Raw genomic sequence first — 24,580 nt, forward strand, 5'->3', positions numbered from 1 at the left:
ACTCATCAAGAAAAAGAGGAAGAGGACTGAAATCAATAAAATTAGAAATGAAAAAGGAGAAGTTACAATGGACACCACAGAAATACAAAGCATCCTAAGAGACTACTACAAGCAACTGTATGCCAACAAAATGGACAACGTGGGCTTCCCTGGTGGCGCAGTGGTTGAGAGTCCACCTGCCAATGCAGGGGACACGGGTTCATGCCCCGGTCCGGGAAGATCCCACATACCGCGGAGCGGCTAGGCCTGTGAGCTACGGCCGCTGAGCCTGCGCGTCCGGAGCCTGTGCTCCACAACGGGAGAGGCCACAACAGCAAGAGGCCCGCGTACCGCAAAAAAAGGAAAAAAAAAAAAAAAAAGGACAACCTGAAAGAAATAGACAAATTGGTATAAACTTCCAAGACTGAACCAGGAAGAAACAGAAAATATGAACAGACCAATCACAAGTAATGAAATTGAAACTGTAATTTAAAATCTTCCAACAAACAAAAGTCCAGGACCAGATGACTTCACAGGTGAATTCTATCAAACATTTAGAGAAAAGCTAACACCCATCTTTCTCAAACTCTTCCAAAAAATTGCAGAGGAAGGAACATGCCCAAACTAAATCTATGAGGCCACCATCACCCTGATACCAATACCAGACAAAGATACTACAAAAAAAGAAAATTACAGACCAATATCACTGATGAATATAGATGCAAAAATCCTCAACAAAATACTAGCAAACAGAATCCAACAACGCATTAAAAGGATGATACACCATGATCAAGTGGGATTTATCCCAGGGATGCAAGGATTCTTCAATTTATGCAATTCAATTAATATGATACACCATATTAACAAATTGAAGAATAAAAACCATATGATCGGGCTTCCCTGGTGGCGCAGTGGTTAAGAATCTGCCTGCCAATGCAGGAGACAAGGGTTTGAACCCTGATCCGGGAAGATCCCACGTGCCTCAGAGCAACTAAGCCCGTGCCCCACAACTATTGAGCCTGTGCTCTAGAGCCCTCGAGCCACAACTACTGAGCCCGTGTGCTACAACTACTGAAGCCTGTGTGCCTAGAGCCCATGCTCCGCAACAAGAGAAGCCACCGCAATGAGAAGCCTGTGTACCACAAACGAAGAGTAGCCCCCCACTTGCAGCAACTAGAGAAAAGCCTGCGAGCAGCAGCGAAGACCTAATGCAGCCAAAAATAAATAAATAAATTTATTTTAAAAAAAATACAGGGCTTCCCTGGTGGCGCAGTGGTTGGGAGTCTGCCTGCCGATGCGGGGGACGTGGGTTCGTGCCCCGGTCCGGGGGGATCCCGCATGCCGCAGAGCGGCTGGGCCCATGAGCCATGGCCACTGGGCCTGCGCGTCCGGAGCCTGTGCTCCGCATCGGGAGAGGCCGTGGCAGTGAGAGGCCCGCGTACCGCAAAAAAACAAAAACAAAAACATATGATCATCTCAATAGATGCAGAAAAAGCTTTTGACAAAATTCAACACCCATTTACAATAAAAACTCTCCAGAAAGTGGTCATAGAGGGAAACTACCTCTACATAATAATGGCCATATATGACAAACCCACCGCAAACATCATTCTCAATGGTGAAAAACTGAAAGCATTTCCTTTAAGTTCAGGAACAAGACAAGGATGTCCACTCTTGCCACTATTATTCAACATACTTTTGGAAGTCCTAGCCACGGCAATCAGAGAAGAAAAAGAAATAAAAGGAATACAAATTGGAAAAGAAGAAGTAAAACTGTCACTGTTTACTATACATGGAGAATGACATGATACTATACATAGAGAATCCTAAAGATGTCACCAGAAAATTACTAGAGCTAATCAATGAATTTGGTAAAGTTGCAGGTTACAAAATTAATGCACAGACATCTCTTGCATTCCTATACACTAATGACGAAAAATCTGAAAGAGAAATTAAGGAAGCACTCCCATTTACCATTGCAACAAAAAGAATAAAATACCTAGGAATAAACTTACCTAAGGAGACAAAAGACCTGTATGCAGAAAACTATAAGACACTATGAAAGAAATTAAAGATGAAAGCAACAGATGAAGAGATATACCAACAGATGGGGAGATATACCATGTTCTTGGATGGGAAGAATCAATATTGTGAAAATGAGTGTACTACCCAAAGCAATCTACAGATTCAATGCAATCACTATCAAATTACCAATGGCATTTTTTACAGAACTAGAACAAAAAATCTTAAAAATTGTATGGAGACACAAAAGACCCCGAATAGCCAAAGCAGTCTTGAGGGAAAAAAATGGAGCTGGAGGAATCAGACTCCCTGACTTCAGACTATATTACAAAGCTACAGTAATCAAGACAATATGGTACTGGCACAAAAACAGAAATATAGATCAATGGAACGGGATAGATAGCCCAGAGAAAAAACTACACACCTATGCTCAACTAATCTACAACAAAGGAGGCAAGGATATACAATGGATAAAAGACAGTCTCTTCAATAAGTTGTGCTGGGAAAACTGGACAGCTACATGTAAAAGAACGAAATTAGAACACTCCCTAACACCATACACAAAAATAAACTCAAAATGGATTAGGGGCCTAAATATAAGACTGGACACTGTAAAACTCTGAGTGGAAAACATAGGAAGAACACTCTTTGACATAAATCACAGCAAGATCTTTTTTGATCCACCTCCTAGAGTAATGGAAATAAAAACAAAAATAAACAAATGGGACCTAATGAAACTTAAAACCTTTTGCAAAGCAAAGGAAACTAGAAACAAGATGAAAAGACAACCCTCAGAATGGGAAAAAATATTTGCAAATGAATCAATGGACAAAGGATTGATCTCCAAAATATATAAGCAGCTCATGCAGCTCAATATTAAAAAAACAAACAACCCAATCCAAAAATGGGCAGAAGACCTAAATAGACATTTCTCCAAAGAAGACATACAGATGGCTAAGAAGCACATGAAAAGATGCTCAACATCACTAATTATTAGAGAAATGCAAATCAAAACTACAATGAGGTATCACCTCACACCAGTTAGAATGGGCATCATCAGAAAATCTACAAACAGCAAATGCTGGAGAGGGTGTGGAGAAAAGGGAACTCTCCTGCACTGTTGGTGGGAATGTAAATTGATACAGCCACTATGGAGAACAGTATGGAGGTTCCTTAAATAACTAAAAATAGAATTACCATATGACCCAGCAATCCCACTACTAGGCTTATACCCAGAGAAAACCATAATTCAAAAAGACACATGCACCCCAATGTTCATTGCAGCACTGTTTAAAATAGCCAGGTCATGGAAGCAACCTAAATGCCCATCGACAGACAAATGGATAAAGAAGATGTGGTACATATATACAATGGACTATTACTCAGCCATAAAGAGGAACAAAATTGGGTAATTTTTAGAGATATGGATGGATCTAGAGACTGTCATACAGAGTGAAGTAAGTCAGAAAGAGAAAAACAAATATCGTATATTAATGCATATATGTGGAATCTAGAAAAATGGTACAGATGAACTGGTTTTCAAGGCAGAAACAGTGACATAGATGTAGAGAACAAACATATGGACACCAAGGGGGGAAAGGCGGGGGGATGAACTGGGAGATTGGGATTGACATATACACACTAATATGTATAAAATAGATAACTAATAAGAACCTGCTGTATAAAAAATGAATAAAATAAAATTCAAAAAAACATTCAAACAAAAATAGAAGTTCATCCACATGCTTTGTATATTCAAGAAACAGGAATAAGGCTGGTGTGACCGGAGCTGGGAGCAGCAATAGGAGATGAGGTCAGAGAGGTAACTGGATGGAAGCAGGAAGACCACTTAAGCAGTTCTCTAAATAATCTAGGCAAGAGATAATGATGACTTGGAACTAATACTACTGATATATTATTTCACTAAACTCCGTAGTTTACATTAGAATTGGTTCTTTGTGCTGTAGAGTTGTATGGGTATTGACAAATGTATAATGTCACGTATGCATGTGTGTATGTCAGTATCATACAGAATCGTTTCACTGCCCTAAAAATCCCCCCTGCTCTATGTATTCTTCCTCCTTCCCTTCCCGCCCAACCTCTGGCTGCCACTGATTTTTTTTTTTTTTTACTGCTTCCATAGTTTTTCCTTTTCCAAAATATCATATAGTTGGAATCACACAGTATGTAGCCTTTCTGATTGGCTTCTCTCACTTAGCAATATGCATTCCTCCATGCCTTTTCATGGCCTTTATTCGTTGAATAGTATTCCATTGCATGGATGTACCACAGTTTACTTTTCCATTAACCTGTCGAAGGACTTTCTGGGTGCTTCCTGTTTTTGACAATTATGAATAAAGCTATTATAAACATTCATTTGCAGGTTTTTGTGTGGACATAAGCACTGTTGCTGGATTGTGTGGTAAGACTATGTTTAGCTTTGTAAGTGGTTGAACCATTTTGCATTCCCACCAGCAATGAGTCAGAGTTCCTGTTGCCCCACAGCCTTGTCAGCATTTGACCTTGTCAGTGTTTTAGATTTTAGCCATTTTAATAGTTGTGTGGTGGTATGTCATTGTTGTTTCAATTTGCAATTCCTCAATAACATATGACATTAAGCATATTTTAATATACGTATTTCCATCCATATATCTTCTGTAGTGAAGTGTCCATTCAGATCATTTGTCTTTTTTTGTTTGTTTGTTTTTTCGGTACGCAGGCCTCTCACTGTTGTGGCCTCTCCCGTTGCGGAGCACAGGCTCCGGACGCGCAGGCTCAGCGGCCATGGCTCACGGGCCCAGCCGCTCCGCGGCATGTGGGATCTTCTCGGACCGGGGCATGAACCCGTGTCCCCTGCATCGGCAGGCGGACTCTCAACCACTGCGCCACCAGGGAAGCCCAGAGCATCTCGTTTTTGACTGGACTCAGACTTAGAAGTAGAAGCTCTCAGGGCGGACAGCCTCTGTCTCACGACAATCTGTTCCTGGCGTTTTTCTTCGGGCTCCTTCATTCTTTAGGCCAAAAGTTTAGCATATTCTGTAGCCTCTTCCTTATTCTTCTTAGTATGCTGTTTCTTCAGAGCAATACACCTGTGTTTATGTTGCAGAACACGTGGAGTAACAAGACGCCGAATTTTAGGTGCTTTGGTCCTAGGTTTCTTACCTTCTTTGTTTAGGGGCTTTCTCAAAACGTACGGATGGACATCATGCTCTTTAGAGAGATTGAAAAGTTTGCAGATTCTCCAAGTTCTTTTGGGCCCCAGGCGACGAGGCACAGTAGTATCAGTGAGTCCAAGAATATCCTTCTCCCCTTTTTTTACGCTGACCAAATTGAGAACACTGAGATTGGCATCCACAATGCAACCCCGTACAGATTTGTGCTTTCTTTCTCCAGTCCTCCTCGGTCTGTAACAGGAATGCCCCTTATTCAGTGGCAGGCAGACTCGGCCATTGGTCAAGACACACTGCTTCATGGGGGAAGCTTGTTTGTCGTTCCCCCCACTGATTCGGACCACATAACCCTTCCATTCTTCACCCAGAGCGTCAGCAGCAACTTCCGTGGCCATATGTTTCTCATAAAAGGTATGAAGTTTCCGTTCATCATCCACTTCAATGAGCTTCCGGCAGTCAGTGGCCGGGAAAGAGATGTTCAGCTTCATCCTGAAGCAGCCGACTGCCTCCAAGGTGCCACAAAAAGAGCAGTCTATTATTCTTGATTAACAAAAAATAGTGTAAACATCTCTCGAAGTTAATTCATTTACTACATCATTTTTCTTGTCAGAATAATATTTCATGAAATGAATATAGCAGTGTTCATTTAACCGGTATCTTACTGCTGGGTTTATAGATCCATTCTAATCGTTGGTATTGCACACGGTGTAGAGGTGAACCATCTTGTAACTGAATCTTTGTGTGCAATCTTATTTTCTCAGTATACATTTCTAGAAGTGGAATAGCTAGATCAAGGCGTTCTTATGTTTTTTGAAGATTTTGTTATTTATTAAAATTGTTCTACAGAAAATTTCTCCCAGTTTACATTCTGATTAGCAGTACAGAGAAAGCATCTATTTCCCCTATCTCTTAAGTAGGTATTATAAAATGCTTTAGAAATGGAAATAGCTTTCTTTTTTCTTCTGAATACAAAAATAACTCATGCTTATGCTATCATTTAAAGCTCTTTGCAAATTGAAAGGTTAAAAACAATATTTCGTTCTTTTAATTTGTATTTCTTCGATTGTTAATGAAGTTAAACACTTTGTCAAGAAAAATAACTTTAGTCCCGTTTAAATAACATTAATATAATGGCTATGTAATAAATGTGCCATGATAGTATTCATAAAACATCATTTGAATATTTGGTATTCACATAGTACTTTGCTGGGTATTACCTAAATATGTATAGAAGAGTCAATCGCTAACCTCTAAGAAATCACAGTCCAAGAAAATCAACAGTCAACAAATGTTTATTGAGTGTCTACTATTTGCCTGGAACTATGTTTTTTTATAACAACTTTACTGAGATATAATTAACATACAATGAACTGTACATAGTTAAGTGTACAATTTGATAATCTCTAACGTGTGCATGTACCTGTGAAACCATCCCCACAATCACATTGTTTCCTATCTCTTAGGTTCATTCTTCTTTGTTTTCTGATGTCTTTTGTCTTGAATACCACTGTTTCATATATTTTGTCTGGTTTTCTAGTTATTCAAGGGAGGAGGGTATATCTAGTCCCTACTGCTGCATCTTGGTTGATGATGAAAGCATGCCTGGACTATTCTAAGTGCTGGATCTAGTAGAGGGAACAAAATGGACAAAATCCTTGGCTTCAAACAGCCTACATTCTAGAGGGGGGTGGCAGACAATAAACATATGAAAAAACTTAATTTGCATAAATAAATGATTTCAGAAAGTGTGTGTCAATAAAATAAGATGGTAATGTGATAGAGATGCAGTAAAGGCGTCTCTGGGGAGGTGACATTTGAGGAGATGACTTATGAGAAAGAGGCTGTCACTTGAAGAGCTAACATAAGAGTGCTCCAGGATAAGGATATATGACAAGTCCAAGGGCCCCCAAACAGAAATAAGTTTGACTTACTTGATAGGACAGATACAAGGCCAGTGCAGTTGGAATGTATCTGAGATGGGAGATGAAGTTGGTGTGGTAGGTAGGCTGAGCTTAGAGTAAACGGGTCTTGTAGGTCAGTGCTCCAGTTACCAACTGCGGCATAGCACAGAACAACAACAATCGTGAACCATGCTCATGAAGCTGGGGGTGCCTGGGGTGAGCTAGGCGGCCCTTGCTAAGGGTCTTGTGTGGTTGCAATCAGGTGGTGGCTCGGGCTGGGGTCATCTCAAAGCTTCTTCATCCCCCTGTCGAGAGCCTGGGCTGTTTAGACAAATAACTGGAGGATGGAACATTCCTGGCTCCTGGGCACCCTCTCTCTCTCTCTCTCTCTCTCTCTCTCTCTCTCTCTCTGGTATCTCCACATGGACTTAGGGTAGCCCAATTTTGTACATGGTGGCTAAAGGTTTTGAGAGCAAGTATATCAACAGAAACTGGAAGAAGCTTCAGGGTATTTCCAAACCTAGCTTTGAAGTCACACAATGTCACTCCCACCACATTTGGTTCATCGAGGTAGTCACAAAGATTCACCCAGGTCCAAGGGGAAGGAACATAAATTCTTCTTATTGGAAGAGCATCACATAATGTGTGGATATGTTCTTAAATCACCACACTCATGACAAAGAGTTTGGATTATATTTTTACAGTGGGAAGCCATTGGTGGGTTTTTAACGAGGGAATGATACGCAATGATTTACAATTTTAAAAGACCAATCTGTCAGGATTATTTAGATGCAAAATCAGCATTCAAGCATCGATTGCATTATCATATACCAGCAAAAACAATTAGAAAATAAAATATGAAAACATAATACCATTTACAAGAGTGTTTTAAAAATACCAACTACCTAGGAATAAGTCCAACAAAAAAATGTGTAAGACCTTTATGCAGAAAACTACAAACATTTTTTGAGAGAAACTAAAGACTAAATAAATGGATATACTATTTTCCAGGATTGTAAGACCAATTACTATAAAAATGTCAGTTTTTCTCAAATTGGTCCATAGTTTCAATGCAATAGCAATCAAAATACCCACAGCTTTTTCTGTAGAATTTGACAAGCTAATTCTAAAATGTATATGGAAATGTGAAGGATTAAGAATAGCAAGCCACTCTTGAAGAAGGAGGAGGAAGAAAGAAAGAGGAGGAGGGACTTTCTGTACTTGATATAGACTTATCATAAAGCCAGTGTGACCCACTATTAAGGCAGTGTGATATTGCCACAAGGAACACAAATAGAAAAATGGATACATGGACCAATGTAACAGAAGAGCCCAGAAATAGACCCATGCACATATGGACACTTGATTTATGTCAAAGAGACATAAATGCCTTTTTTTGGCATTGCAAAAAAAGGAAGGAAAGGATGGTCTTTTCAGTAAATGGAGTTGGAGTAATTGTGTATCCACATGGAAAGGAGGAAGGAAAGAAGGGAGGGGGAGGCATATACTCCACAGAAGTACTTGCACATATGCACTGGGAGACATGTACAAGAATGTTTGTAGCAGCGTTATTCATAACATCCTAATTTAGAGACAACCCAAAGATTCAACAGTAGGATGGATAAATAAAATGTGATATGTTCATAAAACAGATTATTTTACAGCAACAAAAATGAATAAACTGCAGCCTCATAGAGAATAGATGAATCTTAGTTAAAAACATAATATTGAATGAAAGAAGCCAGACACAGAATACATGTGATTTCATTTCCAAAAAATTCAAAACCAGGGAAAACTTTTAGCGATGTATAATCAAGTGATAAAACTATAAAGAAAGGCAAGTCAGGATAGTGACTTTACGAGGGAGATAGGGGTTAACATTGGGAAGGGATTGTAAGGTAGGTCTTCTAACGTGCTGGCTATATTCTATTTCCTGTCTTGGGTGGTGGTTATATAGTATTTGTTTCATAATTCATATAGTAGTTGTACACGTACGTTTTATGTACTCCCCTATATGCACGTTATATTGCACAAGAAAAAAGTTTTAAAATACCAAGTTCACTCTGGCTACTGTGTAAGCAGGCAAGTATGCAAGTGGGAAGTCCAGTTGTCCAGTAAAGACATGATGGAGGCTTGGACCAGGGTTGAGAAGTAGTCAGATTTAGGAAATAGTTTAGAGGTACAGGTAACGGGACTTGATATGGAATTTGAAGGGCAAAAAGATAAAGCAACAAACACTGACAGTCATAAAACACAGCAAGAGAGTATGCAACAGAATTAACTAAGCTTCTGAAACAGAGAACATTAATGTGAAGTGCTAAGTCGTGTGAATGGGTATTAGATGGAGGACTTCTGTCCAACAGATTAGGGAAGGCTTCATAGAAAAGCTGGGAAAACAAACACTTGACTCAGATTGTGGAGGAAACAGATAAGGGGTGATACGGTTAAAGGGAGTAGCGTATATTTACAGGTGGAAGATTTGTATTGTTGTGCACTCTTTGGCCCATTATTATATTTTTGAGACGTTTCATATATTATCTCTCAAATAAGATTTTATCTACTTATGACTACCATTTAGATCCACAATAAAAGGTGTAGCATATTACTTCAATCATAGTAGCCATTCGATAAGTCCTGATTAAACCATGAAGTCTTGAACAACTATATCGCACAACTTCTGGAACCCAGAAGCGGCCACAGGAAGCCAACACGATGATCACATGGTCCTGGTGGACTATATAGCAGTGCCTCTGTACTATGGAACACATATTAATAGCTTTTACATTATTGGCTTCGTTTGAACTTCAGGATGTTAACGGAAATTTTATTATTTTATTTTTTAAATATTTTTTAATAGATTTATTTTTGGCTGCATTGGGTTTTCGTTGCTGCGCACGGGCTTTCTCTAGTTGCGGCGAGCGGGGGCTACTCTTCGTTGTGGTGCGCGGGCTTCTCATTGCAGTGGCTTCTCTTGTCGCGGAGCACGGGCTCTAGGCGCGTGGGCTTCAGTAGTTGTGGCACGCAGGCTCAGTAGTTGTGGCTCGCGGGCTTAGTTGCTCGGCGGCATGTGGGATCTTCCCGGACCAGGGTTCGAACCCTTGTCCCCTGCACTGGCAGGCGGATTCTCAACCAGTGCGCCACCAGGGAAGCCCAGAAATTTTATTTTTGATTCAAGATTTTCTCATTGGATAGACTGATGGGTGTGGGAATAAAGGGGGGGTATATAGAAATAATGTCTAGAAACAGAAGTTTGTGGGAAGGGAGACTTCTCAGTCAACCCACTTCATCTAGGAAGGCTTCCTGAATGAGTCAGAGTTGATTTGAGAATCATCCAGAATTAACAGTAGAAGGAGGGAGGATTTTTTTTTCAGGCTTGTGGTAAAATGAGAGCGGGAGAAGCAATGATTTTAAAACTCCTTGCAGTTTCTGATTTCATTATGATTCTAGGCATGTCACTCCCGTTCATACACCTTATGACATTAAAAAACTTACTGTTGGGCTGAATGATAGTGAATTTTGCTTTGATAGGTGTTTGAGCTTCCACTAGAGCCCTTAAGAGAATTGGAAATGAGAACACTCAACCAGAAGTGGAGAGAGAGCGACAAAGGGAAGATTCTATTAATGAGAGTACAGGCAAAGTGAGATGACACTCACTTTGTGAGTGTGTGACACTCACAAAGTGAGATGAGCTAATGCTCATACATGTTTATGTGAACCAGGCACCATTCTAAGGGTTTTATCTGTATTAACACATTTATTCTCATGACAATACTGTGAGGTTATCCTCATTTTACAGATGAAGAAACCAAGGCCCTGAGAGGTTAGGCACATAAGTTGGCTGAGGTTGCAGAATTGGAATTTGAAGCCAGGTATTCTGACTCTAGAATTCATACACTTAACTGAGGTGCTAGACTATATCTTTTATTTAGCTATTTAGTTTTGGAAGGATGTGAAATATTTATTTTTTTAAATTTTTATTGGAGTATAGTTGCTTTACACTGTTGTGTTAGTTTTAGGTGTACAGCAAAGTGAGTCAGTTATACATATACTATATATTTTTCTTAGAAAAAGAGGAAGAGATAGCATAAATGTTGGAATTTCTTTGTTTCTTCATATTGCTAACATAAACTACAGTGACATTTTAATATGACATACGGAGACAATTATCTCCTCTACTTCAACCCTATTGCTTATTCCTTTGGCTTTCCAATGACAACCATGTCATTCTCTGGAGTGATTCTGAGTTTAAAATGTAGCTGACCTTAGCTCTATTTAAAAAAAAAAAAACCTAAAATATATTTGCTATTTAAAAAAAATTGCATAGCTTATTCATATTTGAACAAAAAAATCAGCTGGGGCCTTCAAGTTAAAGCTCCAAGATAAACAATTAGATTTTTGGCTTTGAAGAATATTGAATACCTTACAGTGATGTATTGGACTTGGGGTGTTAATGTTCATTAAACTGCAGCATGTTATGGAGGGTCCAGGCACGCTTACCACTAATTACCGGAGGTCACAATAGCTGTCATAATTGACAGTTTTCTTTTTAGCCTCCTTACTTGAGAGCATGAAACACTGTGGCAAAAACATGCAACTTCCAAATTAGGGCGGATGGATAATGGTATTGTAAAGTAACTTTTCTGCTGAGCTCGGGAGTTCCTACCTATTTAAGTTATAGACAAACCGTGCAAGCGCAATAAAGACATCTAACTATTCTACAAATCGTCACACCCACCCAGATTAACTAGAAAATAGATCAGAACTGGAATCAGAGTTGCTCTTCAAATAATGCGCTTGAATTTCTTGAAAAGCTACGCCGCAGGAACTCTAACCCTGGTCCCCAAATGCTTTTTAAAGTCTTCCCCAGAAACCCTCCCCCTGCAGCCTCGGCGCCTTGCTAGCTGTGCCCTGCGCAGGGCTCCCCAGCCTCCGCCCTGGACGTCAGCCTCTGCACCCCGAGGCCAGTTCCGAGTGGGGAGCGGCAGAGCGGAGGGAGAGAGGCGAGCGAGCGAGCGAAATGGTCAAGTCCTCCTTAACTCTGGGCCCCCTCGCGGGCCTCACCCCTCCTCCCAGGGGCTGAGATTGGAGAGGAAGTGGGAAGGCTTCAATCGGTTCCTCACACCAGCGCCCTCATGCCCCCACCCTACTCTTCGGCTCGGGGCTTCGGCGCGCCTCACCGCCGCCCCTCGCCCCGGGAGAGGAGCGGGCGGCGCGGCCGGGCTCGTGGTGAGAGGCCTGGGGCGGCAAGCGGCCTCCGCGGGGCCGCCAGGGCCCGCAGCCGTCCGCCCGCTGGAGAGCCAGGCCCGAGGGCAGCCCCGGAGTCCGCGGAGGCCGGATGCGCGGGCGCGTCACTTCCGGGCGGTGCAGCGGCGGCCGCTTGGAAGATGGCTGCGCCCTGTGGCTCGGAGCTGCCCGCCAACTCGCCGCTAAAAATCCCGAAGATGGAGGTGCTCTCCCCGGCTTCTCCTGGTGGCCTAAGCGACGGAAATCCATCGCTCTCCGACCCTTCCACGCCTCGGGGTGCCTCCCCGCTCGGGCCGGGCAGTGCGGCGGGCTCGGGGGCAGCGGCGTCCGGGGGTCTCGGGCTGGGGCTGGGGGGCCGCAGCGCCGCCTCGTCCTCGGTCTCCTTCTCCCCTGGTGGCGGCGGTGGCGGGGCTGCGGCAGCCGCCGCCGCCGCCTGCCGGGGCATGTCGTGGACGCCGGCCGAGACGAACGCGCTCATCGCAGTGTGGGGCAACGAGCGGCTGGTGGAGGCGCGGTACCAGCAGCTGGAGGGAGCCGGCACGGTGTTCGGCAGCAAGGCCCCCGGGCCAGCCATGTACGAGCGCGTGTCCCGGGCCCTGGCCGAGCTGGGCTACGAGCGGACCCCGTCCCAGTGCCGGGAGCGCATCAAGGTAACCGGCCGCCCGGCCTGGGGCAGCGAACCAGAGGCAGAGAGAAGGCGGGGAAGCGGGCCTCGGGGGCGGGGGCCGGTCTGAGCGCAGGGCTCCCCTCCGGGGCCCGGTGGGCGATTCGCATCTCCTCCGCCTTTTTCTTCTCTCCCTGGGAAGGGGGCTTTTTTCCAGATGGCCGCCAGCCCGTAGGTTTCCTGAGTTTGAAGTTGGGCGTGCCTGCCGCCGCCCCTCTTTCTTGCCAATTGAGGATGTTCTTGCGCTCTGAAGTTGGTAGTTTCTCATTGTGCGGCGGGCGGCGGTCCCCGTGCTGCCCGCGCCTCTCGCCCCCACCGCCGGGGCCCCTCGCTTTGTTCTAGGCCGGGGGCTCCTAGGCAGAGGCTTACCGGCCGGGGCGGGATGGAGCAAGGGTAGAAGAGCGGGGCCGCTGAGCCCCCAGTTTAGGAATTTTCAAGTGAGTGGCAGGGGCAGAGCCGTACGAAAGGCGCCTTCGGACGATGGCTTTTGTGTCAGTCGTCTTGTTTCCGACTTCAGCTTGCTTCTAACTCGAAGGGCGACCAAGTCTTGAGATGCTTTGGAGAATTGAAAAGGCTCGGTTGTAGCCAGATAGTGTATTGCTTTCGTGGAGTTAGGAGCAGACAGTTAGCCTGGCTGGTAGTTGGTCTGGAATTTGGAGTGTGATGCCTGCAGAGTTAGGTTGGTTTGAGGCCCTGCTATGTTTCTGACTAAACTCCTTGAAAGCCCGTTTTCCCCTGCTTTAGCTGTTGTGCCGGCTGCGGTGACAAGTAAAGTTCTCACTGTGCATCTGGCCATCCTTGTGTACCTGAATGTTTAAATACAGAGGCTTAACTTAGGCTAGAAATTTCACCTCCAGCCGGGTTATCGTTTTGCTCTTGCTACTGACTTTTAATCTAGGAGTTCAGATTTGTAGTCTTGGCAGATACGGAGTTGTTTTTTAGGTAAGCTGGTTCCCTTTTCACAGTGTCTGCTAAAAGATTCTGGTAGGATTCTTGCTCCCAGTTTTCACGGAACTCCTTCTTGTTCAGAGTTATAGTATCTGTGTGCTTCTGGCAGGGATGACACTTTTTGGGGAACTCCTTGGGGGTAGAAACCCAGTAAGAACTATCATACTCACACTAGAGAAGGACATTGCTCCAAAGTTCCAGAGATCTTGGCTCAAGTAGTGTTCATCTGAGGACATTGTTGCTTAGAAAATTTGGTCCAGAGACCAAGATATTTCAAACCTATTAACTGTTGTTCAGGGAATTTGACACCCATTTCTCAATTACAAAATTAAATTGGTTTACCTGATAACATGTACCTCTGGGTTCCGTCCCCCCCTCCCCGCCTTTTTTGAACAAGGATGTTATTAAAGTGATTAATAGGTAGGATTAAAGTAGTAGCTAATAGTAGCCACTGTTCTCTGAATCTCACTTGTTGTTCTGTTCAAGGTTAAATTTGGGGGAGAGTTTTTGCATTGTACTGTTTAGCATCTATCCATGAACTTTTCTTGAGTTTAGAAGTGCACTTTAGGTATTTGTAATTTTTCTAGCTTTATTGATTTTTGTCCATAGAAATTTCCCAATCAAAAGGAAACAGTGTCTTATCCAAAACTCACTACTTATAAATGTCACTGATTATAAAATTGTTTCTCAAATAACCAGGAGATCTTTAGTTGGGTTGCATCTTTGTCCGGTTATGAGAAACATAACCTAAAGCAAGGAAAGGAGATAAAGTGTCTCTGAAGAATTTTTAAAAGAGGATTGTCTTATCTGTCTCCAAACAGATAAGATCAAATTGACCTCAAGCTCTTAGACTATTTTGAGACTATGTAGATGATGGTGATGGGTTCTCTGATCCACAGCAGCAGTTGGCAAGGAGGGTAGATAACTGTTTTTTGTTTTCTTTTTTAAGTGCTCTACTCCTTAAGCCTGATTTCAGCCAAGGAACCAGACTTCTTCATTAACAATGTAGGTCTTTCCTGCCGGAATTATAAGCTCCGTAAGGACAAGTTCTGGTCTCTCTTATTCACAACAGTATTTCCAGTGCCTAGCACATAGTAGGCACTGGATACATATTTGTTAAGTTCACCAAATAAACTAAGTCTAGAAGGAGAATTTTGGAAAGTATAGAAATCTAGAGCAGTGTTACTCAAACTTTAACCCCAAAACATAGACTTTGAAACCCAATTTGAAAAAACTGCATTAAAAACTAAGCTCTGTCCCTCTAGGAGGCTTAATATGAATGTAATCTTAAGCATAGAGGGACACATAGTCACTGAAATCATAGCCTTACACAATTATGAGGTGGATGTCCAAGTACTCCAGATTACATTTATGAAAATAAAAACACAACCTTAGAAAATTCTCAGAGAATCCCAAACCCCTGAAACAAATCTTTCGATCCTAGTTTCAGAAATGCCAATTTAGAACAAGTAATTCAGAAATCTCCTTCACTTTATCGTGTTAATGAGAACTGCAAAAAGAAATTAAGTAATCCTTTTTGCTTTAGAATTTGAAAAATAGAAACAAAGTAGTGCAGTAAGATATGGACCTGGAAACACATCTTGTTTAGGCTAATGTAGCTCACTTAAGTGTGAACTCATGTCAGAGGCTCCCAGGGAAGGAACACCATGTGCGTCAATTACATTTCTGGTCAAGTGTATTTAAATATCTATCAAAATTCAATTATGAAGACCCAGTAAATAATTTCTTCTAAATTTGAAAGGAAGCATGATACATAGTAACTTCAGTTTTTCCCTGAAACTTTCCCTTAATCATAGTTTCAATATATTGATGTAGCAGCCTTCACCTCATCATGTGAAGGCAACAGCAAGCTGAGTCCTGTCGCAGCCTCTTCGCGGACCACCTTCCTGAGTAACCTTAAAGCACGTCACTTCCATTCTCTGGACTGTGCCTCAGTCCTCTTATCTATACAGAGAAAGTATTAAAGTTTTAAATATTGAAATTGAATTAATGACTCTTGGATTTTGCTACCAAAGTACTGTTTTTAAATACTCTCCAAGCGAATATGTATATTTCTAAGCACACAGAATTTTAACTTAAAGTCAGATATAAACTTTTTTTTATTGCTGCAAAGACTTTCATTTTGAAGTCTGACATGTTCTGTTATTGGTATTTGTTCGGCCATTTGGATAAAATGGATGTGTTTGAGACTGCCTTGCTACACATGTTATTGTTTGGTTCTAAAGTTTTGTTGCCTTTTGTTCGTTTGCCAGAAGAAATTTAGTCTGCTAGCAATTTCATCCTAATTTTGGAGTCAGATTAACAAATAGGTGGTTTTCTGTTCTTTTCTGTAGACCTTGTCTTCATATCTCCATTCGCCAAATACTTGAGTGTTTACTGTCTGCTAGGTGTTAGGACGAAGAACTGTAATGTACAGTCCGAGAGCTTACAGTGCAGTTGAAGTCTGTAAACACACAACCAAAGTTAAAAAGCTGTACAAGACAACACAGGGGATAGTATGCAGTGCAGTACTTGATTGAGTGTCGAATGACAGAAGCAGACAATAAGTGTGATAACTGCAAGGGAGGGAGAGATCTCAGCACAGTCCATACTGTAGTAGTTGAAAGACCTATCTAGACTTGGAATTCATGGAAGCATTCACTTCTGAGCCAGATGCTGTATTCACACTTCAGTCAGCTAATCTGATGCACTGCAAAGCCCATTCTCAAGCCCCATATTTTTGGGTGTTCTCCAAAAATTTGCCTCTTGAGGTTTGGCTTTATGTCTTTGAAACAGATGTGTACTTTTAGCTCTCCCTCAAGTTGAAATGCAAGGTGATTGTATGACCTGAAAAACTTGTTTTTGCTGGATCGATGCTGGTTGCCCATCAGGTAAATTTAAAAGTGGTAGGGAGTCTTCTGCCTAGCAAACAAGATGATTAATCTTTTAGGGACTTTGCTTAGATCTGTTCATCATAATTCATCATAATCTTTGGAACAAATATTGTACTTTAGCAGACAAATCACAGTATAGTATATGTGGTCTTCATTTTAGCTGTCAAGACTTGTCATTATTTGTCTGTGAGAACCAATAGGGCAAAGATAACTTGGAGCCCAAAGATACCATTGTCCCTGTTTAAGCATTTTAAGACTGTGTATCTCTGAGGACTCTTCTCTGGTGTTTGCAGACAAGACTTTCCTTCTGCATTATCGTTGAAAGATTTTCCAGAAATACGGTATACCACTCAGAGAGTTGGTAAGATTTAGTGAGATTTGTCTCCTTCCATTTCTGTTGTTCTAAAGTCATTGCCACCTGAAAGCTTGTGCGTTCCAGTGTTTTTGTCTGCTTGTGAATCTGACAAAGGCTTGATATGTATCCTAAAAGAATAGACCGTCCTAGACTCCTAGCCATACATTTATATTTAGGCTTTCAGTTTTGGAGGTAAGGGATCTAGTAAGCAAAAGTTAAAACTGTGCATGAACAGGCAGGCATCTGAGTTTATTTCCTGGAGTTTTGGGAAGTCTACTGAAGAGTGGAGTGAAATATTCTGGATCCTTCATTAAGAGGATATATAAAAGGAAAAAAAATTAGAAAATCCATAGTACAAAACAGTGTAGTTCAATAAAACTTTCTGTAATGGTGGAAATGTTCTGTATTTGCTGCAGTTCGGTGTGATAGTCACCAGCCACATGTGGCTGTTGAGCTTTTGGAATGTGGCTAGTGTGCTTGAGGAACTGAATTTTTAATTATATTTCATTTTAATTAATTTTTAAATTATAAATAACTACATGTGGCTGCTAGTGGCTACCATATTGAACAATGTAGGTAAAAAGTTATTATTCAGAATATTAAAGAAGTCTTTATTTTATGAAAGGATTCTCTTGGCTATACACTCAAACCTCCAAAAGGAGCTCAAAGTTTCTTCTTCTTGCCCTCCCTGTCTCTTTACCCCTGAGGAGGAGGAACCTCGTAGAATTCAAGAGATATGGTCCACCATCACAGGAAGAGGAACTTTTCCTGTAAGGAATAAAGTAGTATAACCTGAGTTGGCTGGAGCAAACCATGTCATATTCTTGGTTCTCTAGGACAGTGCTGTCCAATAGAACCTTCTGTGGTGATTTGAGTGTTCCGTATCTACACTCTGCAGCAGCCACTGTGCAGTAGCCACTGGCCACAGGTGGTGATTGAACACTTGAAATGTGACTGTGAGACCAAATTTTTAATCTCAATTAATTTAAATTTAAATAGCCATATGTGGCTAGCTAGTGGCAATTACATTGGCCAGAACAGCTTTGGAATAATGGTGATCAAACTTTTTTGCTTATGTACTCCCCAAAGAGTTTTGAAATCCGTGCACTCTTGAACATTTTAAAGCTGACATTAAAATTTTTTCATCATATGTTTGAAAGTTTATGGGAAATTAACAGGATATAGGACATATTAAATCTAGTATGAGTAAGATGAGAATTGGCTGTAAAATTTATTGAATAATGTACCCTGAATCTGAAAGATTCACTCCAATTCTTATCTATAGGTTTTATCAAATATACCTTGAAAATGTTGATGATCAGACAGTATTTCACTTACATTTAAAAATAAACAGTATCACTAGCCTATATTCCTTTGGCTATTCTAAATTCAGCAGCCAAGCTTCATGCCTAAAAAATACATGCAAGACTGAGAATGACAGGAATCCCTAAGGTTTAAGGTGCCTTGATCAGTCATTAAAAAAGGCATATAGGTACCACAATTAAAGACCACTGCTTTAGAACTTTGAGCGTCTTTTTGATATCCTTCTTGGTAGATGTAGAGGGCCTGGGCCCTCGAATTCCACTGTCCATAGGAAACAGGAGAGAGGTGTGGAGCTTAACGGTTGGCTGAAGTCCAAGCACCTGGGGGAGGATTTGGAAATCTTACCCATTCCCTGTCATCAGACTCATCTGACAGATTCATCACAGGGTTTCTTTAAATACTAAGGTCTGAAATAAGGACTTCATTTCTTTTTATTATTCACCAGCAGATACTCGAGTGCCTCCTGTGGGAGGCCCTGGAAATACAGCAGTGTACCATTTACTGCCAAGGCGTCCGCCTTCCAGGGCAGGAGTCAGGCTGCTAAAGCGCCAGTACTGTGACCACGGCCCGGGTGTTGTGTGGACATTAGGCTCATGGTGCTGCAGGCACACACAGGGAGGGCATGTCAATTTAGGCTTTCAGGAAGTGGATTGCGAGGGTGAGGGGGGACTACACTGGGCAGAAGAGAATAGAAATGGATCACTAGTTGGGGTAAAAGCCCAGAGGCAGCATGGCCTAGAGTGGTGCAAACTGCAGATACAGTGAAATCTATTTTGTCCAAGAATCCAAAGTTGGAAGCATCCAAATAATGCAGTTCCAAACATTTTAAGTGATCAGCTATTTAAAAAGTCATGCCTTTCCGTTGAAGAACAGTTTGCCGTAGCGCATGAAGGTATGCTGTAGACACCATGAGTGACTGTTTGGTGGTGTCATCGAGGACCTTGTCAGAGGGTGGAGCCGATAGTTTTGGGATAACCGCAGACATACCAATTCTAGAAATTTATATGTTTTGATAAATAACTTTTATAGTTTGAATTGCAGTTATGCAAATACCCATTATCTAGCTCATTTCTTAATTTATATACTAGAAAGAAAAAACAAAGCAATGCATCATTTTGAACATACAACAAGAAGAAATATATTTTACCCTGTGGCCTAGTACTCACGTAACATACATATATGTGCATAAATATATACATGTATATGTATAACTGAAACAAATTTCACAAAATAATGCTTATATAGCATTTACTATGTGTCATCCACTGTTCTTAGTGCTTTACAAATATTAACTTATTTAACCCACATAATGACACTATACTTAACTGTGCAGTACTCTCTGGTATGTTCCACCCTATTTGAATGCAGATCTTCTAGCCCCAGCGCCTCTTGAGTAACATAAGTCTGCAGTGCAGCATGTGCCGGCACCTGGCAGGGCCTCTTTCTCCAGCTCCCCACCACCACCCCCGGCAGTGCTTTTCAGCATTGCCTCCCCTGGCACCCCGGCCCCTCTGGTACGTCATCTTTCCTCTACCCCAGCCGCACTCTCAGTGTCTCCGGAAGTTCCCTCACCTAAAACAGGTGCAAAGAAGACCTGGGAGGATGGGGGCGACCGCACCCACTGGTATTGGGCAGCGGGCTTACTCCTTGGGGACTGGCAGCTCAGGGTCACGTTGGTCCCCACGTGGGGCATGCCCCGGAGGCGGCAGGATGGAGGAGCTGGAGGAACTGGGGGAGGGGAGACAGGTTAAAAACTCACATCCGGGGGCCAGCGGCTCCCCTCCCCCGCTCCCACACACGGACCCCCCGTCACTCTGTTTGCCCCTCCCCCAACCTTCACACGCAGTCGCTTGGGGGAGAGACCTGCCTGACCTCCCATGGGTGCCTCTCACTTACCCAGCACAGTGAGTTCTAAAGTCTTGCTGCTGTGACCTCAAACAGTGCCTTGACTATCTTGCAAGTTCACAGAACAGAGGTAGGGTCCGGAGTCTTTCTCCTGGAGGCCCTGCAGCTGCAGTGACACATGCCGGGAGAGCATGGGGTAGACCAGGGATGCTCCAGGTTTGCTTGATGTGACCCCACTGATGTGCGCCAACACCTGGTGGGCGGGTGTCACACCTCCCCATTATTACTTGTCTGCTCTGTGCCCAGGGCTCAGCTAGTCCCCCTCCCCCAAACTGGGGGTCTTCAAATGCCCCTCAGCTGCACCACCGCTCTAACCTCTACCGGTTCTCCATTCACCCCTGTCTCTCTAGCTACCATCTCACTGCCCTGGGTGCTCTGCACCAGAACAGGTCCTGTTCCCCTGGGCGCTGTCTCTTCATCTCCCACTTGGGGTGTTTAGAAAGGTGCCCACAACTCATTAAAATTGCCCAACGTACTGATGGGCCAGAACCTGCAGTTAGATAAGAGAGGAATGGAAGAGAATGAGGTGAGATCAAGTTGAGAGATCATTGTGCTACTGTAGACTTAAGGTATCAAAACTCCAGAAACATCATTAAGGTCATGTCCCAGATATTCTGGTGAAATATTTTCTACTGTGTAGTTCTAGACAGCTGGAGCCTAGGGTTTGAGGGCAAGGGTGAAAGGAGGTGGGAAGCAGTAAGAAATGAGACAGGAGACATAAACACGAGGTCAGATGATGGGCTAAGGAGTTTGGACTTTATCCTAAATTATCAAAGAATTTTCAGCTGGGGAGTGGCATGGTTCATCTTAGGTTCCAGAACTGGCTGTAAGGCGGAAAATGAATTGGAAAGGGTGAGACTGGAAGCACAGAGACCATTTAGAGGCTCCTTGCAGTGAGCTAGACAGGAGGTGAAATAAAGCAGTGGCAGTGAAAATGAAGAGAAGAGAACAGATTTCAGATATACCAAAACTAGTGGAGCTGTTTCGGAGAATCTGAAAATTCTAATTTATTGGATTTATTAGATCTTAACCTGGCATACAACTCACTATGTACTTCTCTACCAACTCACCCAGAGGATTCTTAGTTGTAGTCCTCAGAGATCATCACAGTACCTCATAGCCGAAGTTTTAAGAATTGGTTCTTTTTTTTTTTAGCCTTGCCACATGGCACGTGGGATCTTAGTTCCCCGACCAGGGATCAAACCTGTGCCCCCTGCAGTGGAAGCACAGAGTCCTAACCACTGGACCTCAAGGGAATTCCCTAGAGTTGGTTCTAGAACCCAATGAGATCCAACTAAAGCACTGTTTTAGGGCAGTCCTGTCTGTGTTACATCCAGGCTACATACAGACTCTTTTGATTCAGATCTAAAATTTCAAATGTTAATTGTCATGCAGGCACTCTGAAGTCTGCTCATATCACTAGGATGAGGTGGAATAGCAGTCTCCTGTCCCCTGCCCTTTGGATGGTTGTATCTGTGTAATGTTTACAAAATGTTAAAAAAAAATGGGAGAAAAAACTTCTTGAGTTTCAAAAACAAAGACCAGTACCATAAAAAGCTCTAGATTTTAGACAGTTGTTAGGATTGCCCATTGATTATTAGGTAGTCTTTAATCTTATTTCTGTTGTGGGAATTATGCAATGTGTTCTTCTGCCTGCTGTTTACCATTGCAAAAACTCCCTTCAGTGTTCAAAATGAATGCTTAATGACTCTGTACCTCGTGTGCTGCATATGTTACAAATTATCTGGGGTTTGTAATCTAAGTGGCGTCTCCCCCCTATTGTTCTGAATAATTGAAAAATGTCTTCGTATTGGAATAAGGCATGTATTTAAATCTGTATAATTCTTACCTATTCGTAGTTGAGAGAGTCCTTGAGAGCCAATGGAAATACTTTTTTTTCTTGGCACCAATCAAGTGAGTGTTACCTTGTCACTTAGTGGGTGGGATGTGGTGTTATTTCTTAGTAAAATACAGACCTGTGTTTATTCTCAGACATCTTAGGAATAACAGCCATCATCTTATTTTTATATATGTGTTCTTGGCTGTATTCATAAATTACATTTTTTGAGCTACCAAATAATACTTCATTCAATATAAAGTGATACAGTAGAATGGAAGTTATTTACCTAGATATGTTTTCTAGTTGCATTTTCTCAGCCTGTGTAAGATGACTTTGTTGTAATAGCCTGAATTTTTGAAACTCACAATGTTGTTTCTCTACTATCTACCTTCAGATTACTTCATTTATCCAAAAAGTCAATTATGTTTGTACTTGATATTAATAAAACCAGAATAAAGTTCATACCTACCAAAACCTGCTTTTATCATTATTATTTAAAATTTACAAATACTTTTCTCTGAATGGATAGAGCTGGTTTATGATTTAGAAAGAAGAGTGTGATAGGTCAAAAAGTACCTTGACCTTATATTTGACCTCTCAACTGCCACATACAGTCTTAAGGAGTTTTCATTTATTCATTCATTTAGCGAAAATCTATTGAGCCACTTCTGGGTGCCAGGTACTGGGAATACTTCAATGAATAAAACTGAAAAAAAACCCCACCTGTCTTCAAAGAGCTTATATTCTGGTAGAAAACAGTATATTTTAAATATGCTAATTCAAAACAACACAATTAGAAAACCGCTCAAATATGATATTCCTCTATATCAGCCTCATTGACCTTAGAAAGTTTGAGCTCTCTACCTTTCATTATGCATAAGAAATAGAAATTCATTTGCCTTGGCTTTATTCAGAATGATTTACATGATTTCATATTACACCTTCTTATTGTGATACGTTCAGTTGTCACTTTTACCCCTCCAAGCAACAAAGTGCCATATTGTTGGTATTCATGCAGTCATTGGATAATAAGCACGTCTGTGCTGGTCCTGAAGGTGCAGTTTTCAGCAGAAATAGGTAACGTTCCTTCTCTTTTGTGCAAACTAGCAAACATGGTTAATAGTTGGACTTGAGAAATTAGAGTTGTGCCAATTTTAGAACAATATAAAATATTTTTAATATAAATTACGTAAACCACATTACAAAATTAAGAGAAAAAAGCAAGGGAAGAATTTTACCCTCTCCACTATAGCATAACTACGTATCTGTGAAGTGTTATTTTTTAAGAAGCGGTGAATCTGATTTTAATTCCAGTAAAATTTCCATGCACCAAAAATGAGAGGTCTACATGCTTTTTGTTTTATTGAACTCCAAGAAAATATAAAGGTCATTCATACTTCTTATTTGATTCATGCCTGCCACCTGCTTCTTGCAAACAGGTTGCCCAGTGAGTGAGACCAAATCCTCACTCTGGATGGGTAGTTAGGATTCCTTTTTTCTCCCTTGTTTATGTATCAGTGTGTTAGTCACCATATTCTTGCTAAGACTATAAACCTTTGAAAATGGTTAAATGATTGGCTTTTAACTATAAATGAATAAATATGAAGTTGAAGCTGTGATGACAAAGCCAGGTGTTTATGAAACTTGACTAATGTGTGGCAAAAACATGTTTGTATAACAATGTTACTTAACATGTAACAAACTAAATCTAAACTTTTACTTATAGATTTCACGTTATTAAACAAAACCAACTTTATACAATATTTTTTAAGTACTAATAAAACTAAACAGAAAAATCAAGTGAGCATTCTTTTAATATTGGATGGTGTAGTTCAGCTGAAACTTACTTGCTTTTCCAAACAAGGTTCTGATACTGACTGCTACAGTAAGGTTCTTTTGAGTTTGTTATTCTTACCATGTGCTTAGTGATAAAACTTTGCTGCTACTTTTTCTCTACTTGAACTGACCTTTACATAAGGCACCTTGGTCTCCAAATGGTCGGACTATCATTTTTGTAATAATAACAAATAGTTAACATTTACTGAGTACAGGCTATTAAGCAAACACTGTTTTAAATGCTCTGCTTGAATTTTTCCATTTAACACAACAAATCTATGATGGAGGTACTGTTTTTAGCTCCACTTTACAGATGGAGAAATTGAGGCAGAGAGAGATTAATTTGTCTCATGTCACAAAGCTAGCAGATGGTGAAGCCAGACTAAGGAGTGTGACTCCATGCTCTTAACCACTTGATTATACTGTCACCTTGTGAATTATCAGCCCACCTTTATTAAAATTTGACAGTTGAACTAATATTTTGGCAACAATGAAATCA

At 41.6% G+C, this 24,580-nt stretch overlaps 2 protein-coding genes across 7 annotated transcripts in view; one reads left to right on the forward strand and one right to left on the reverse strand.

The window, feature by feature from the left end:
- Window positions 1-5,014: 5,014 nt before the first annotated feature.
- Window positions 5,015-5,659, reverse strand: LOC101321520 (small ribosomal subunit protein eS6-like). The gene has a single exon (XM_033861646.1). The coding sequence runs from the start codon at window positions 5,657-5,659 to the stop codon at window positions 5,015-5,017; it is 645 nt and encodes a 214-aa protein (XP_033717537.1).
- Window positions 5,660-12,081: 6,422 nt separating this feature from the next.
- Window positions 12,082-24,580, forward strand: part of MSANTD2 (Myb/SANT DNA binding domain containing 2) — a 28,663-nt gene continuing 16,164 nt past the window's right edge. For 3 of the 6 annotated variants that reach the window (XR_012333280.1, XM_019941715.3, XM_073808039.1), the window contains exon 1: window positions 12,082-12,966. Coding sequence is in view for 5 of the 6 variants with exons in the window: in XM_019941715.3 (XP_019797274.1) it covers window positions 12,205-12,966 (762 nt within the window). In the remaining variant the exon portion in view is untranslated. The remainder of the gene's footprint in view (window positions 12,967-24,580) is intronic. The other 3 variants (XM_019941712.3, XM_019941713.3, XM_019941716.3) reach the window with 2 other exon arrangements.

The sequence above is a fragment of the Tursiops truncatus genome, chromosome 8 (genome assembly GCF_011762595.2).
Source record: "Tursiops truncatus isolate mTurTru1 chromosome 8, mTurTru1.mat.Y, whole genome shotgun sequence".
In the NCBI taxonomy this organism is placed as follows: Eukaryota; Metazoa; Chordata; class Mammalia; order Artiodactyla; family Delphinidae; genus Tursiops; species Tursiops truncatus.